We start from the raw sequence: 16945 nt of genomic DNA on the forward strand, positions 1-16945 counted from the left end.
TAGACAGATGTTGGCTGATCTGATGGCCAAGAGTGAAATATTGTAACAACTATTAGATTAACTGCTAAGACATTTCATCCAGACATTCACTACAGAGGGTTAACTCTACTGAATGTCTTGACATCCTGACTTTTCCTCTTTGCCACCATGAGGTATGAATTTCTGGTTATCAGTTAAATAGCTTGATAATTCTTGAAGAGATCAATGTAAAATTTTTGCTCATAAAATCGTGTCCTCCATTGGCTAACTTCTGCAGTCCTCTGACTTCTTATCTAGAACTTTCATCATCATTACCATTTCAGTTTGTCAAATACTTTGTACCAGTTACTCACAACAATTAATGCATTTTTATGAGCCTCAGTTACACCTTGTGTTTGGTGCCAATTAGCAAATGTTAGCATGCTGACACGCTGAAGCAAGATAAACTTAGTAAATATTCATTTATTCATCCATTTTCTTCCCCTAATCTGGGGTTGGGTTGCTGTGGCAGCAGCCTGAACAGATCAGCCCAGTTGCTCTGAGCAACAGTTTTGAGCTCCTCCTGGGGGATCCCAAAGCATTCCCAGGTCAGATGGGATACTGTACGTAATCCTTCCATTGAGTTCTGGATCTACCCAAAGGAGCCAGAGGAAGGCTCCCCAGGAGACATCCTAATCAGATGCCTAAACCTACTCAACTGCTCATTTCAACGTCAAGCAGCAGCAACTCTGCTGCAAGCTCCGTCCCCTATCTACAAAGCTGACCCCAGCACTCATACTGCAATCTCAGCATTTCCATCACTGTCCAGAGCTCATGATCGTACGAGAGAGTTGTAGCGTAGATCGGCTGGTAAATCCAGAGATTTGCCCTCTGGCTCAGCTCCCTCTTCACTACGACAGTATGGTTGCATTCTGCTGACACTGCACCAACCCATCTGTCCATCTCATGCGCCATTTTCCTGACACTGATTATCAAAATCCCAAGATATTTAAACCAGCAGCTCACTCCCAACCCGGAGGGAGTAATCCATCCGTTTCTGGCAAAAAAAAACCCAAAAACCCACGGCCTCAGACTTGGAGGTGCTGACTCTTCACACTCAACTGCCCGAGTGCGTGCTGAAGGTCACGGCCTGATGAACCGCGTCATCCACAAAAAGCAGAGATGGACTATGAGTTTCCCTACCAGACACTACCGCTGTACCTTGGGATCCCATCATATGTGATAGTCATGTATCATGGTCAACACTACTATCTAAACATTAGCATGTGAGCTTTGTCCTGTGAGTATGTTGGTGAGCTAATGACAGAGTATTGCTAAGTGTCTGAGAACAGCATCACAGACCTGCTGTCATGGCTGCTTGAACCCCATGTTCACTCTTTATGCTAAGCTAAGCTAACAGGCTATTGGCCGTATTTAACACACAGACACGAGAGTGTCAGCCTGCTCATCTGACCCTCAGGCTTATATGCATATCTTCTGAAATGCCAAACTTTTCTTTACACTATCTTTATCTGTCTTTACTGCAACATGTATAGCGATCTCAAACATTATTATCCTGTTGAATCAAGTTGAGTGTATGTCGCTTTAAGCTAACTTTGTGAGCATAAACTGCAGTGTTTTAATGAGATAAAGAAAAGCTGATTTCAGACCTGGGTCAGGTAGCATCAGGTGGTTGCTTAACCTAATTGGACTTGTAAGTGGGCCAGGTTTGCCACTGGGGACAACACAATCAGTGCCAGTGAGATAAAACAATTAAAGAAGTAGCTTTACAAATTGCTGCATAGTTCTTTTCTGTGACTACAACTATTTGTGAGTTGTCCTGATGCAGTGAACTTTAACCATCTTCCAAGTAGAAAAAAGATGCCTAAGATCATTTTTGTGTGTGTGTAATGATAAACCACGTACCTAAATTGGATCGGGTGTTGGACCGGTCCATTAAGGCCTTTTTGCCAGGGTTGTTAAGGATGGAACGTTTAGCCAGAGAGATGTCTGCTGTGACCCGTGTGATAGTTATTCTGGAGAAGAGACAAAAAAGCAGTTATTATTATACTTTCGCAATTCTAATTATTATTTTACTTCTAAGTAAATAGCGGGACCATGAAAAGTTCAATCAGAACTTACCTGCCTTCAAATCGATGCTTTAAAAAGTCAAATAGCGCTTTTTGCATCATATCAGTAACCTGAAATTAAAAAAATAATAATCCAATTGAAAAAAATCTTCACATTAAACAAATGATATCGAAGTTTGAAATTTGTATTAACAGCATCTTAGGCCCTTCACAGACAGGACACTCACCTCTAAGCCCTTCAGTGACGGTCCCATTAGAACCACAGGACGCATTGTAGGCACAACATCATACATGGCCACCTGCTCCCCCTGTGGACACAAACATGTCAAAGATCCATTTAGAATAGAGACAGACATCTTGTGGTTTTATGTAAAAGTGTCATGTCTGGCTGTAAATGTGTGTTTACACTGTTGGCAGCATGTCACTTAAGGCGCACTGAACTTGTCGCTTATAAGCATTTTTTTTTTTTTACATAGTCATGGGATTGATCATCTTTCTGCACGTTTTTGTTCCCACAGCAAAGGGATTTTTGTTTAATAAACAGGACTTATGTATGGCCAATTTTAATGGGTTAATTGATACATATGCTGTGTTTGATTCACAACTGCATTTCATATCTGCCCGGTTTTTTGGTCATTCACAGAGAAACAGGTGCAGACGATCGATGGCTCTGTCCACATCACTGCTAATCCACAGAAACAGAATTGTCCTTATTGTATTAATATTTGGCCTAAATTGATTTGATGAATAGCAGAGAGTGAGTTAGTTATTAGTACTATTCTGACCATTGATTAATCATTTCAGACAGTTTTCAAGTAAGAAGAGGTTGGTTCTGGATGTTTGGCCTGCAAAAAGAAGGCATTTGTTTTCACCGTGTGGTCATTCTTTTCTGGCTTTTAGTCATAAAACGATTGATCGAAAACAAAACTAAAAGACTATTCAACAATAGAAATTAAAGGTATTTGCATTTCCAATAAATGTGAATCATAGAATTGTAAAATAAAGTTCAGGAGCCCTTAGGAATATCCATGACAGTGAGGGAAAAGTGCATCAACTAATTACAGCCAATGTTGAGGTCAAATGAAGGAAGTCTATGAGATGCTTTAAGTCATCTTTCCGTGGAAGCCGACAGTCTGTCAAGTTTAAAGTCAAAATATTTTTCTATTCTACCAAATGTAAAACCATTATAATTACAAGAACTCTGGTTCGCTATGTCGTACTAAATCCAGGTGCAGAGAAGGTTGACAGCACTTGTTTCGGTTCAGTGGCCTGTGTTCAACACATTCAGACCAAATGGGAAATCCAGCAGTCTCTGCATCTGTCCAACATGTATCAGTGCTTTGTAGTTTTCTCAAATGCTTTTCAACAAATGCAATTCACTAGAGGGCTTATTACCACATACAAATACAACAATAACCAAATTCTGCAGTGCAAAAATAAACAGGTGAGATCATGAGTGTTGTTCCATTGAAAATCCTTTGTGTTTCTGAGGATGACTGTTCTTTATAAAGAGGTTGAAACACTTACCGGCTTCTTTTTCACCTGCTGAGTGGCTGTTCATGTGGAGGACAAGAGAAACAGCTAGTGTTAATTCATCAGTCTTCATAAATCAGAAAAGAAAAACAATTTGAAAACATGCACTGACCTTGTGATGGAGGAGTATATTTCTTTGAGTTCAGATCTTGAGCTGCTTGAGATGCTGCTTTGCTGAAATGGGAGAAAAGTTCTGAATTAGCTCACACATCTCATCTCGCCCTCTGATAAACAGGGATTTCATTACACTCTAAATTTTAGTGCTCCAGGCGTGATAAAAATAGATCACCATGTGTCTAAGCAAGAAGAGATTTTGTGCTTGGAGACTGTATACTGTATCTACTTATATAAGACACGGCTATATAAAGCTCAGAGGGTAAATCCCTTGAAGTGATTCAACACACACAGTTGCCACCAAAGTCAAATTTCCAAGATCCCCTCGATGCGTTTCTGTCAAACTAACTGGGTCAAGTTAAAAGCTGTTAGTGTGTCGGGGATCGTCTGCCTGCCAGGCTGATTAGAGCAAAAACATCCTATTGACTGAGCAAAAGAAAAACATTCCCACAGCAGTTTTGAATTTTATCTTACGCAAGTTTCACCTCTCTGAAAGTTGATTTTAAACCAGACTAGAATGAAGAGAAACCGACAGCTGTCAGAAGTCTCGGAGCACGTATTTAAAAATCACTCAAAGCTAAAATCATGCCGTTGTGCTGTTGATTGTCCCTACCTCCCTGTTTTTAAAAAAAAAGCCCCTGTCTTACTGTGTGACAGTTGGTTTGTGGTAATTCACAACTTTGTTCTAAGTATGTATGCTGAACATGTTGTAAGGACAAAATTTATGGTTTGGGATGTTCAGATACAAACATTAATCTCATCTGACTTCACTCAATAGAGGGATCTTCTTTTGTTTTGTTTTTTTGATCATTTCCTGTGATATTCAATTTAAATGGAGTGAATTTCCAAATAAATGAGAATGTAGTTAAATGACAACAAACGAACTGACAAAAACAACCAATCTAAGGCCAGGTAGGACTAAAGGTTGCTAGTCTCTCAGACAAACAAAATACAATTTCTGCGTTCTTGTATTTCACTCTGTGTATGTGAATTCAACATTTGCAAGTAGCTGAAGTTATAAATGACAAAACCTTTAATTTTGATCTCATTTATAATTTTCATTTGCTATGAAGACAGAAATTCTAGAGTTTTGTGTAGCAGGCCAATTAATGCTCACATCCTGGAATAAAGAGAAGAAGGTGTAACATTTTGATAAGCCTAATCTGCTGACATGAGAAAAAGAAGCTGGTTAGCAAACAGCTTGAATTATTTTTTTTAGCAAACACTGCAAAAAAAGAAAATGTTTGAATGAAAATGTATTTTAATTACAGTAAAAATACAGGAATTTTATGAGATGGCTATATTTTGCTACTTTTGCTGCTTAAACAATTTAATTAAAGAATTGATTATTGTTTCTTTTGAAAGCGACATCTATGCGTATGTCTTTAGGTGTGTAGTGTGTTTTATCTTGTTTTTTGTATTAAAGCAAAAAAAAAAGAAATATTCTGTGACCGCAGAAAAGGTGCACTGTATGCAACCAGACAGTGATAGTGTCTATAAACCATATGATATGCATAAACGTTGAGCTGAGAAACACTGACACTAAAGTGGCTGATCACCACAGATAGACTTCAGGTTTTTCTGTCACAAACAACCTTCTGCTGAACACCAACTTCAGCACAGAACCAAATTAGATCCAAAACTGAAATTTTAGCCTTTACACAACTAACTGTTGACAATATTCTGCTTTTTAACTTGTAAAACAGCCTGTGTTGGATTAAAAGGAGAGGCAGTGCTAGCTGTATGTTTCTTACATGGTTGTGCCGATGATTAAATAAAACAAGGAAAGACATAATGATGATTGGTTGTCTTCAGATGGGTCAGTTGTGGCTCATCTTTACCACAGATTAAATATTATTATAAATTATAAATTTGACTCTTTCCCACCTTTTTTTGTCAAAATATAGTTTGATTAATCTCTGGCTTGATTCGTATTTACTTTTGGTCACTTAAAAAAATGAACATTTGGATTCAAAGAGAAGCACCGTGTACGTACTTGGCTAAGGCCTTGGCAGCTTTCCTCGCCTGGACTTCTCTTCTGATGAGAATGGTTTCCAGATTGACTGGACTGGGGATGAAGCCCACCACACCATCCTCCTTCACCGGCCGGCCGATCCACCAGTCATTGTTAAACTTCTGGAGATCAAAAAATAAGAAAATAGAAGGAGTGTGAATGTATGACTTGATTCACCAATGTGGCTCACATCTATCAATCGGATCATATATGATTCAATTCTGCAACTGCATTATTGGCTTTAATCTCTCTGTTAAGCATTGTCAGGCCTTATCAGCTAAGCAGGGCCATGTTGAAAAACTTTTAAATATCGGGGGAAGTAGACTCTGGGCATATGTGTGAAATGAGAAAAAACAAGACTTTTTGAATCACTTCGTCGTCATCTTTCATTTTTTTCGTGGCACCCTGAGCTGCCTCTGTAGTTTAACCTCTGCAGTCAGTTCCTTGTAATAACTCCTCTCGCATGTGCATGTGCAGGATGTGTGTGTGCGTTTGTTTCAAACCTCTTTGACGTGTAAGAAGTCTCTGGCCTCGAAGGTGACGGCCTGGCCCGGCACAGGGACGTTGTCGTCGTCTGCTGGCGTGTAAGAGAAGTTGCAACGTACAGCGAATGCCACAGGCTTGTACTGGGGACACAGGGCAGGGTTAGAGAAATGGTGAAATCTTGTGACACCAACATGAGATCAGTACAGATCACAGTCATCAGGCTGCAAATGCCAAGGAGCATAATACACAATAACATGNTATCAGCTAAGCAGGGCCATGTTGAAAAACTTTTAAATATCGGGGGAAGTAGACTCTGGGCATATGTGTGAAATGAGAAAAAACAAGACTTTTTGAATCACTTCGTCGTCATCTTTCATTTTTTTCGTGGCACCCTGAGCTGCCTCTGTAGTTTAACCTCTGCAGTCAGTTCCTTGTAATAACTCCTCTCGCATGTGCATGTGCAGGATGTGTGTGTGCGTTTGTTTCAAACCTCTTTGACGTGTAAGAAGTCTCTGGCCTCGAAGGTGACGGCCTGGCCCGGCACAGGGACGTTGTCGTCGTCTGCTGGCGTGTAAGAGAAGTTGCAACGTACAGCGAATGCCACAGGCTTGTACTGGGGACACAGGGCAGGGTTAGAGAAATGGTGAAATCTTGTGACACCAACATGAGATCAGTACAGATCACAGTCATCAGGCTGCAAATGCCAAGGAGCATAATACACAATAACATGCCGTAAGACTGCGCAAAAAGGGAAATTCACCTTTACATATGATTATAAAAATAGAAATAATATTACATCTTAGAAAAGCATTTAGATATGCAGTTACTGTGCAATAAAATATTATATACCTAAAAGCATGGCTATGTGTCTGCGTAGTTTTTCTTAGGTCTCTGTTTCAATAGCAGTGTTTAGAAATGTGGAAAAATATATAGTAGTTCAGTGTGCAGCAGTCATCCAAATATATATGTAATAGTGTACTGTAGCAATACTATATTGCCCATAAAGTTGGAATAATTCTTGTTTTCAGACATAGTCTTCTTTTTATTTCCATTTATACACAACAACAATCACTTTTGACCAGTTCAATGATCACAGACTGCGTCCCAGTTACCAAGTGAAAACAATTCTGACTTCAGGATCTGACTGAAGAGTGGGACGTCCTGCCCATTGACACCATCAACAAGCTGGTGGACAGTATGCCACCACGTCTGAACATATTGATCCATGTCAGGGGTGGTCATACTCAATATTAGCGACAATTGAAAGAGGAATTGGACATTGTAATGCATGAAATCCTCTAGAGCATGTGTTTCCTGTTAAATAGAAAAAAAACATTAATCCCATTGTTCAATATCCCCAATTTAGTTTAAGCCTGAATGCACAGTTTGCAAAAGTTCATTGTGGTTTAATTTTTAATGTGATATGTATTGTATGTTTATTGTGATATCAATAAAATGTGATACTCTTTATCTATCAAGAATAAATCGCATTGTCACAATCATTCCATGAGAAGAGGTAAAAAAAATATTTTATTCCAACTTTATGGGCAACAGTGTCCAATAAGAATTTATTTCAGAATAAATTCATCCCTGGGGTTTTTATGCTAACCTCTTAACACTTCCTTGCAACTTACCAGGAGCCCAGTCTCATTTAGAGGAAAGCTGCTGTTAGCAGACATGTCTGTTGAGGAAACTAAGCTAGAAGGGCTGCCCCGCAGGGTCAGCTATCAGAGGAAGTGGGGCTGACGTTTGGATGAAGACAGTCAGAAGGTAGGGGAGTTTCCTCAACGTCAGCCTAAGCTGCTCTTAGAGACCCTATCCAGGTGAGACCCTTTAAGATATAGAACCCCAGAACTCTAGAAACAGAGAGCTGGTCTTGTTCCAGATTTACTGGGGGTCTGACATTGCCCAGAAAATAAGAACTCATGCACTGTATGTGCATAAATCATACATTTTTCATCATAACATTTTCAAAAGAAAATGTAAAAATCTATATTTTTAAATGTAACATAGGAAATCTTACATTTGCCTATACGTTCGTTGCTCCATTTTAAATTGTGTTGTGTAATGAAACTGGACATTGTGTCAGCGACACTGGAGAGCTTTGCTGGTACGATGTGAACATGCAACCTAATGCAGGTTAAAATGAAGACTTTGACAAATGTTACATCACAGCAAATCTAAAGTACATGAGCTGAAGATGTGATGATTGCAGAGTAATGTTAAACTATTGTAAAAAATTTGCAGCACACATGGAAATCTGCATTAGTCTGTTTCACAGATATGTCACAGTAGACAAAGTACAAGTGTAAATAATGAAATTAATGATTGCTGAATTGCATTTATCTGCTTCAGTTTCACTGTCATGGATTACCAGGACAACAGAGCTGCTGTTAATAGCATTAGCAACACCTGTTCTTTTCCCACTGTAACAAATGAACATGTCTGCTGTGGAGAAAAGCCCACTGCATCTTCCTGTTTGCTGCACTTCAGCCACTGTGTGCTTCCTCCTGATTGAACGCCTGTTGGTGCTGTAATCCTATCAGAGTCAAATGTCAGCGGCATGCCGATCAAGCTGCTAATTACTCCACTTTGGAAAGATGAGGCTGTGGGAGAGGCTGCAGGGTCAGCAGGGGACAGGCCGAGTATGTTTGCCGTCTTAATTATGGAGCACCAGTGGGAGCACATTAAATCTGTGGGGAGGGATATAATTCAATATTCACCAGGACATGTATCAGCAAGGGCTGCTTAAAACATCGGCAAAGATAGGGGACGTTTCATATCAAGTCAGACATTTTTTTAATGAATTTGTGTAATGACCTTCATTATCATTGCGCCCTCTGAAAAAAAAACAGTTATTACACCTTTTGTATGTACATAAGCCACAGTATTGGCAGTGAGTTTAGTTTAACAGGTTACAAAAGTTTGACTTTATTTAGTTTCAAATTGTTTTTAAATTTGGGCAGAATTGGGACTTTTTTCTAAAAGGTACTCAGTAAGTAATTTTGTGGTCCCAAGTGAAACAGCACATATAACTAAACAATATAATATGGCATAGAATGAAGACAGAAAACATTTTCTGCAGCACATAATAATAATTTTAGATAATTCTAAATGACTGACACATGAGTGTCCTCGTATGAATTCATATTTTATTGCTATACTGCACTGAGCTTGAAGGTGTCAGAATGTATTTGAACTGAATCGGCAATAATCAATATCCTTCATTATTATCCTTCTCCAGAAACAGAGCACGTGAAGGGATGACTAGGACGAAGACCGCAGTGACTCATTTTAATGGTAGAATATTGCTCTGCTAATCTGATGTCCTGATGTCTGTGTTTCCTGTCTGTGATGTAATCATGTCCTTGAGCGCAGGATCTTTGAACAACGAGTCTGCGAGGAGCGGCGGTGGGTCGAGTCGGGTGATGCAGTGATGCAACCGTGCGAAAGTACCTTGGCCTTCTCCAGCTGCACCTGGGCGTTTCTCTCCTCAACAACGTCACTGTCCTGACGCTCTCCCTGCAGGAGACAGAGGTAACAACAATTAGTCTCATCAATGTCTTGCATCAGTCAGGAAGAGGTGCATGCAAAGAGCTATGAATAGCCTCAGTCAGTATACTTAGTCACTTGAAGACGCATTAGACTCAAAGACATCGGTATGGTTGGGACCACACATCAGTGAAATGAGGGTGATTTTAAAATATTCAGAGTCTTAAAGCTAAGATTATTTTTGTTTAAGTTAAAAATGTTTACAACACATTTTTTAAACTACCTCAGTATGTAATTAGGTGTAAATTAAAATAGCCAAAAATCCATCCATCCATTATCTATACACTGTTTAATCCTCACTAGGGTCGTGGGGGGGGGGAATCTATCCCAGCTGACTTAGGGCGAAGGCAGGGGACACCCTGGACAGGTCACCAGTCTATTGCAGAGCATAGCCATAAATGTGAGGTATATCCTTTTTAACTATAAGAGAACATACATTTATTGAAATCAACTCTGAGATTCAAATTCTGAAAATAAAATGAACACCGACCTCAAGTGGCAAATATTTCTAAAGAGTGCTTCAGTAATTTAATAGTGCCTTTCCATAAAGTTGGGCTGCACAGTGGCTTGGTGGTCAGCACTGTCTCCTCACAGCTAGTCCCAGTTAAGACACCCAGGATCTTTCTACGTGGAGTTTGCATGTTCTCCCTGTGCAGTGTGGGTTCTCTCCAGTTTCTCTGGCTTCCTCCCACAGTCCAAAAACATGTTGAAGTTAATTGGTGATTCTAAATTGTCTATAGATGTGAATGTGAGTGTGCTTGGTTGTCTGTCTCTAATAGGCTACAGCCCCCCCATGACCCCAGCGAGGATTAAGCGGGGTATAGATAATGGATGGATAGATGGATGGATGGATGGATGGATGGATGGATGGATGGATTTCCATAAAGTTGGGGAAAGTGTGAACTGTCCAAATCGATGTAACACAGACTGAAATATGGTTCCTTGTATGTAATGCTGTAGAAACCCTGCATTCTGCTTCTCCTTCAGCTCCTCTCTGCCTGATAAACACCCACATGTTTCACACTCGACTCCTCCAGTTTGTAACACAGGTTTTATTTTAAAATTCAGTTTCTTCACGCCAAAGCTAAGAATACTCAGGAGATGCAGTAGGAATCCTTTTCTCAAACTTGACAACGCTCCTGACAAAAACCTACAAGACATTATACAAATGCTTTCACAGACTAAGTGTAAAAAGAAAAAAGTAAACTTGGTGAAGCGCCCCTTTAAACTCACAGATAAAGCTGTTTTTTTTCTTTTTTAAATGATCTACCTGTGCCAGTTCAGCTTTAACTAAGTTCAGCTTGTACCTTTCTGGCTGCCTTAACAATATTTTTAAACATCTTATGAAATTGTACCATTCTGTTGAGAAAATTCACCAAACCAATGCTTAAAATTTTGATATTTCATCAATACCTTCATATTTTAAAAAAAACCAAAAAAAAAAACATCATCGATTATAATCATGTGATAAAAACTCTGACAGTTAATATACATAGTTTGTGTTACACAGAAGAGCAGACTAAAACACACTGGACCAATAAAATTAATGCAGTATGGCTCATAAACAGTAGACAGCAGCTGCAGATGCACTCATCATGGTGAAGCATCTTTGTTGATGTGCAGAGTAGAAAAATGAAAGTTTGTTGAGGTCGCAAAAATGTAAAGAATTTAACATCTAAGTTTGTGAGGCCTCCATTCTCTCCCAGTATTGGAACACCTGTGGGCACGGGGGAAAATGTTACATTCAATTTTGTTTTCTTATTTTTCAGATAAATAATCTTTTTTGTTTTTATGACTTGTGCCATTATAACTATTATTATGTTATTATTGAGTTATTATTCCTTGAAAGTCATGGTCATGCTGTTTCCATAGAAGTGCAAAAGGAGTTCACGGTGGGCAAAAGGCTCCCAGAAACTGCTTGTTGCTGTTCAGAGGCTTTATTAAGGTCAAAGAGGTCTGTGAATGCAGCACAGAGACAAAACTAGTTTGTTGCAATTAATCAAGTCTGCAAAAAGATTTTATAAGTCCATCCAGATTCCAAGAAAACTCAGACTGACTGAACACCTTCAGAGGTCCACAGATGATCAGATCCAGTATCCAGCTTTTTCCAACTATCAGTATAGTTAAGTATTTCATTAAATTCCCAACAAAATAATGAAATTTAAAAATGCAGCACTCTATCAAGGATGCAGCTGCCTCTCTTTGTCTGCCCTCCCCTCTCTGTGTTATTGAGCCCCATCCTGCCCAGGGCACCATCCGATTAGTTACACATCACGAGTAACAGCCAATCAACAATGAAGGACATATCGTGCAAAGTTCTCTTTTATTTAAACATGTAAAACATAAACACACTCAGGCATTTCAACCAAGTTTTGTGTTGGACTTGACACCAGGATTTTCATCTTCACCAAAAATGCATATCGACTCCAAATATCACTTATTGGTGTCTTTGATTACTAACAATCGGTACCGGCTCTGACAAAAACACACCCGTCGACCCCTAAACACTACACCGTTGAGATTCTGATGCGTCTCATGGACATGTGTTCTCATTTACTGTTCCTTTCTCCAGAAAGCTTGTGCCTTTAATTGTCAGGAAGTGTTGCAGCAGTCCCCCTCCTGGGACGCTCAGGTTTATGTGCCATGTGTCCCTGAGATTAGATTGTCCCCTCAAAGACATGGTAATTAATGCCCTCTGTGTCATAGCCAGGAGGTGGCACAGCCCCCCGCGTCAATCTGGCACTCAAGATACACACTTGCATCCCAAAGTCACAAATCAGCTCTCTTGTAGTCGACTGTCAGCTCAGTTTGGTGCGTTTTAACAGCACAATGATTGTGAGTCTTAGGAGTGTAAAAGTTAATCTCAAATCTGTTCTCAAATGGTTTGCACACAGAATGCTTTTGGTATTCTGTCAACATCAGTGAGATGGAACTTAAATGTTTTATGCTATATCTTAAATTTACTCACATTTTGCAATTTTAGCCCCACTCATAGTAACGTGTTTCCGTTACATTCATTCAAGACATGTTTCTGTGCATCTCAGGTTTGTTGCAACATGTGTTTGTTTGGGCCATTTGGGTTTACTGTTTTGCTCGTTATCTCATTGAAAGCTGAGGAACAAACAACTAATTGTATGGTTTGATTTCATGGGTCAGCCTTATAAACCCTAAGCTGTAGTTTGTATGAAAAATCACACCTTTACCGCAATTAAAACACTGTGAAGTCTTCAGAGCTACTGAGGGGAACACACATGACTAAGCCCTGCTCACATCTAGAACCTACAGCAAGCTACCTGACTGTTCAGACCACTGACAGTACATAAAAAGATTCAAATATTCCTGACGTGGCTTTTTGCTATTTTCCTCTGCTGATCTTTATTGTTTTTAAAGTAAATCATTAAAAATGAATGATTATCGATATCAACTAAAATGAAATGTTTCATTATGAGACATTTTTTAACCGTGTCACCAAGCTTCATGGTGATGTTTTAAACATGCATTATTTTGGTTCACAGTGTAGAATAACAACAAGATGCACCAAGAAGGTTTTAGCTGCTGGAGATCTGACTGCATTCTTCTATGCTGTAGCTGAGCCAGTGGTCATTCTGATGGTATGACACTGTTTACTGTCGAGGATTTCCATTTGTTTTTTCCTGCTCTATCTATTGCTCCCGGCAACAACGGCCTGATTAATGATTTTATGGTTCTATTTGGACAACTTTAAGCCCTAAGGCTAAAGTTTATGGAAAGATTGTTTTGAGGAATTGAACGGTGACATGATTAATGAGACAAGTGGAGTTTAGTTGAACGCAGAAGCCAAAACCACAGCTTTTTTCCTGACCTAAATAAAAGCATCCTCCTTATGAAGCAGGATCTTTGGAGGCTTTGCAACAACAAGGAACCAACCGTGATTTAATGAGCCACTCACAGTTTCACTGTGCTGGCTGTTCACAGTGAACCCTGCCCACCCCAACCTGTCCTGCCTACGAACGACACACAGCTTTGTTAACTGGAAAAACTGCTGCTACTGAACACAACCCAGAGAACATTCACATTATCCAAGAAAATGTAACAGCGGACATGGCTGCCACACCACTTTAGCTGATGTGTGTTTTCTCAAAAATGGAACTTTGTCTCAGCTCTGTGGTGGCTCCTGAGATCAGTCTTAAAGACTTTAAAATGCACTTTGTTTTATCCGAGACAACGTAGCTCTTTTCTGTTCACTAAAGAAGCTAATGAGAGCACACTGAATGAATGTTAGTTCAGACTGTGTTCACTGTTCAAACCTCATGCTAGAGAACAATTTCCCTCTGGCTCCCCGTCACCTGCTCCCACTCTGTGTTATTCCAAGTGAGTGCACACTGCGCTGCCTGACACTAGTGGGACACTGACGATGATGGATTATGCAGCGTGTCATTGCTATAGGCCAATTGTTGTGTGATGGACCTATCGTCAACTTCAAAAGACTCTGCTTTAATAGCTTGAATTATGAAATTAGGAGGGAATACTGAGGGAGGGTTGAAGGAAGGGGAGCGCTGAGGATGTGAAGGAGGTGACTGAGAGAAAAACGTATCCAGAAAGATCAGAGTGAGGCTATACGGTGAATGAATGGAGATAACAAGAGCAGCTATGTTTGCAAATAGCACGGTGGCACAAGGACACAAGGTTAGATGGTTCAATCTGAGTAAAACATTTCAACCTATACTACTTCATTAACACATAGAGACAAGAGGAGAAGGAGGAAGAAAATAAGCAGCAGAGGAGGAGCTTCTTGAGTTCATGAGTTCAGTCAGAAGGAAACACACATGAACACTTGGTACATCCGCTGCTAGCTGGGTACAGTAACGTCTGCACAGTGGGCGCTGGCTGTAGCTCTGTGAGACTGTCAAAATAAATCTGTTATTCTACACTATGTCTTGGTTTTTTCCCCCCTGTATTTTTTAAATACATGAAAACGACATCAACAAAATTAAAGAAGAATGTTCTTTATTGTAATCTCACAAATATTTCCTTTTTATTTAACAGATGAAACTATTAAGCTCAAGTTTAAAACTGTAAAAATAATTCTAAAACTAGATGTAATTAGTGCTAATAACAGAATGACAAGGACTGAATCTAATTTCAATAGATTTGTTGGTTAAATGATCTTGTGTGAGATTTTCACAAAAATCTTTGAATGAGCACGTTTTCATCAGTGTGTCAGCGCAGTCATCCTGAGGCCAGTTTAACAAGACCAGACTTGTATCTAAATGAATGTGGAGAGAGGAAGAACTGCAATTTCACTGGTCACTGGCACATAAAAACTGCATGTATAGAATCACCAGTCAAAACTGATTTTTTTTTTAAAAATGCCTAAAAAGTTTGGTGACCTTGTCCCAAAATAAGATGAAGTGTTTTTTGAGGTTTTTTTTTTCCCCCCCTCCACAGGTTGAAGTTTTACTATTCATGAGTTTCACAGCACCAAACTTGTGATGATTGGCTCTTTGGAAGGAAGTATGGGAGAAGTGTCATATAACCTCTGAAACATCTCTGGTGTTGCCGAATTTTCCCATAGATTTCTATTCAGGAGTTTCTGTGTGTCGACTGTATCTGTCGGGACACACACACACACACACACAACCAAGCACACTTTAGATTGTGAGAACCCATACAAGCACAGGGAGAACATACAAACAAGACTAAGATTTGAACTCTTCTAGCTATGACGAAACAATGTAAGCCATAAACCAGCACACTGAATTCATTATATTTTGACCTGTTGATAGCACTAGGTGAGAAGCCAGGGGATCTGTGAAGTAACTAGCCTTTATAGAAGAGCACCAAAGTCAAAAGCGGTTATCTTTTAGGGAATCTAAACATCTGTCCACAAAGCTTCATGGCAGTCCATCACATACAAACACAGACATCCTTAGTTTGGCAAAAACATTGATGTGACGACACTATGACACCATGTTTATAGAACTGAACTGGACGAAACCCCTTTAAAGTCAAAATTCACTTCAATTGAAGGGATTCAAAGATGTCTTAGAGAGAGCTGCAAATATCACACACAGCACAAGGAAAAAGGTGTTAGAGAAAGAGAAACACGCAGTACTGGTGGCATCCAAGTGCTAAAACTGGTCTAGGATTTATGTAATATAGTGAGAAATGTATTCATGTTTTATATTGTCTTTTATGATGTTTTATTGTTGCCCTTTTTTCACAAATCCTCTTGTAATATATTCAAAAAGCACTGGCAAAATATTACAAACAGAATTCAGATTGGATCAATTGCAAAGTAACAGAAGAAAAAAAAAAAGGAATAAAAGGAAGAGTCAGGAATAAAAGCAAAGTAGAAAAAGGACGATATCTCAGAAAGATAAACTGAAACAAGTCTTTAAAATAGGAGAGAAAAACTACATTAACCTTGGAGGCAGATAAGGCCTCAAATAACGCGACAAAAAAAAAAAGGACTGGGACACGATGTATTAACAAGATGGGATAGTGCTGGTAATTAGAGAATACAGTGTAGAAAAGAGGTGGAGATAATGTCCAGACAGGGAATTGAACATGATGAGGAGGGAATCAGAGAGGAGGAGGAAGTAAATCTCCCCGAGGCACAATTATGCCCAGGTTTTTGTTTACCCATGCCTGGTGTAGACATCTGTTCGCACAGCACCCGCCTCTCCTGCAAGCCAATGTCACCCAGCCAACATTACAAAACGCCCCCGCTGAATTATTAAACAATGCTGAGCTACTGCAGGTGACTTAGATATGCCTGGGAGAGGGAAGCAAAAACTAGGAAATTACATGAATTATTGCCACGGTTGTAACTCGTAAAGTCATGTCTTACTTTAGTGTGGGAATTTTTTTTCTATTCATATTTTAAATGATGGTGTGGGCCGTACTGATGTCTGTGGTCTGTTGCACAAAAAATATGGATCGAGACTGTTTCAGATTTTTAGTTTTTCTTGTTGTGTAACTGAAAACAAGTTTTTCCCTGCATGTGTAGTTAAAAATAGCAAAATGACTAAACCAGGTTTTTCCCATTTTATCTCATCATCATCAGGGCACACTATGGAGTTTAAACAATTAGTCAAATAACAAAGTGGTTTAGAAAAAAATAAACCTGTAAATATCATTTGGTTCCAGCTTTTTGAATGTCAAACATGTGATGCTTCTTTTTTATGTTGGAGCCATAGACTGTATAAAAGATGGA

General features: G+C 39.4%; 1 protein-coding gene across 1 annotated transcript in view; it reads right to left on the reverse strand.

Moving 5' to 3' along the window:
• LOC103360862 (voltage-dependent L-type calcium channel subunit beta-3-like) overlaps nt 1–16945 on the reverse strand; it is a 24627-nt gene that overhangs the window by 6702 nt on the left and 980 nt on the right. Inside the window, exons 2-9 of the mRNA XM_008286773.1 lie at nt 9652–9717; nt 6686–6808; nt 5692–5831; nt 3694–3755; nt 3576–3601; nt 2276–2356; nt 2101–2159; nt 1885–1994 (exon numbers count right to left, since the gene is read on the reverse strand). Of these exons, the coding sequence (XP_008284995.1) occupies nt 1885–1994; nt 2101–2159; nt 2276–2356; nt 3576–3601; nt 3694–3755; nt 5692–5831; nt 6686–6808; nt 9652–9717 (667 nt within the window). The remainder of the gene's footprint in view (nt 1–1884; nt 1995–2100; nt 2160–2275; nt 2357–3575; nt 3602–3693; nt 3756–5691; nt 5832–6685; nt 6809–9651; nt 9718–16945) is intronic.

This window comes from Stegastes partitus, unplaced genomic scaffold, assembly GCF_000690725.1.
Source record: "Stegastes partitus isolate 25-593 unplaced genomic scaffold, Stegastes_partitus-1.0.2 Scaffold468, whole genome shotgun sequence".
NCBI classification, from domain to species: domain Eukaryota; kingdom Metazoa; phylum Chordata; class Actinopteri; family Pomacentridae; genus Stegastes; species Stegastes partitus.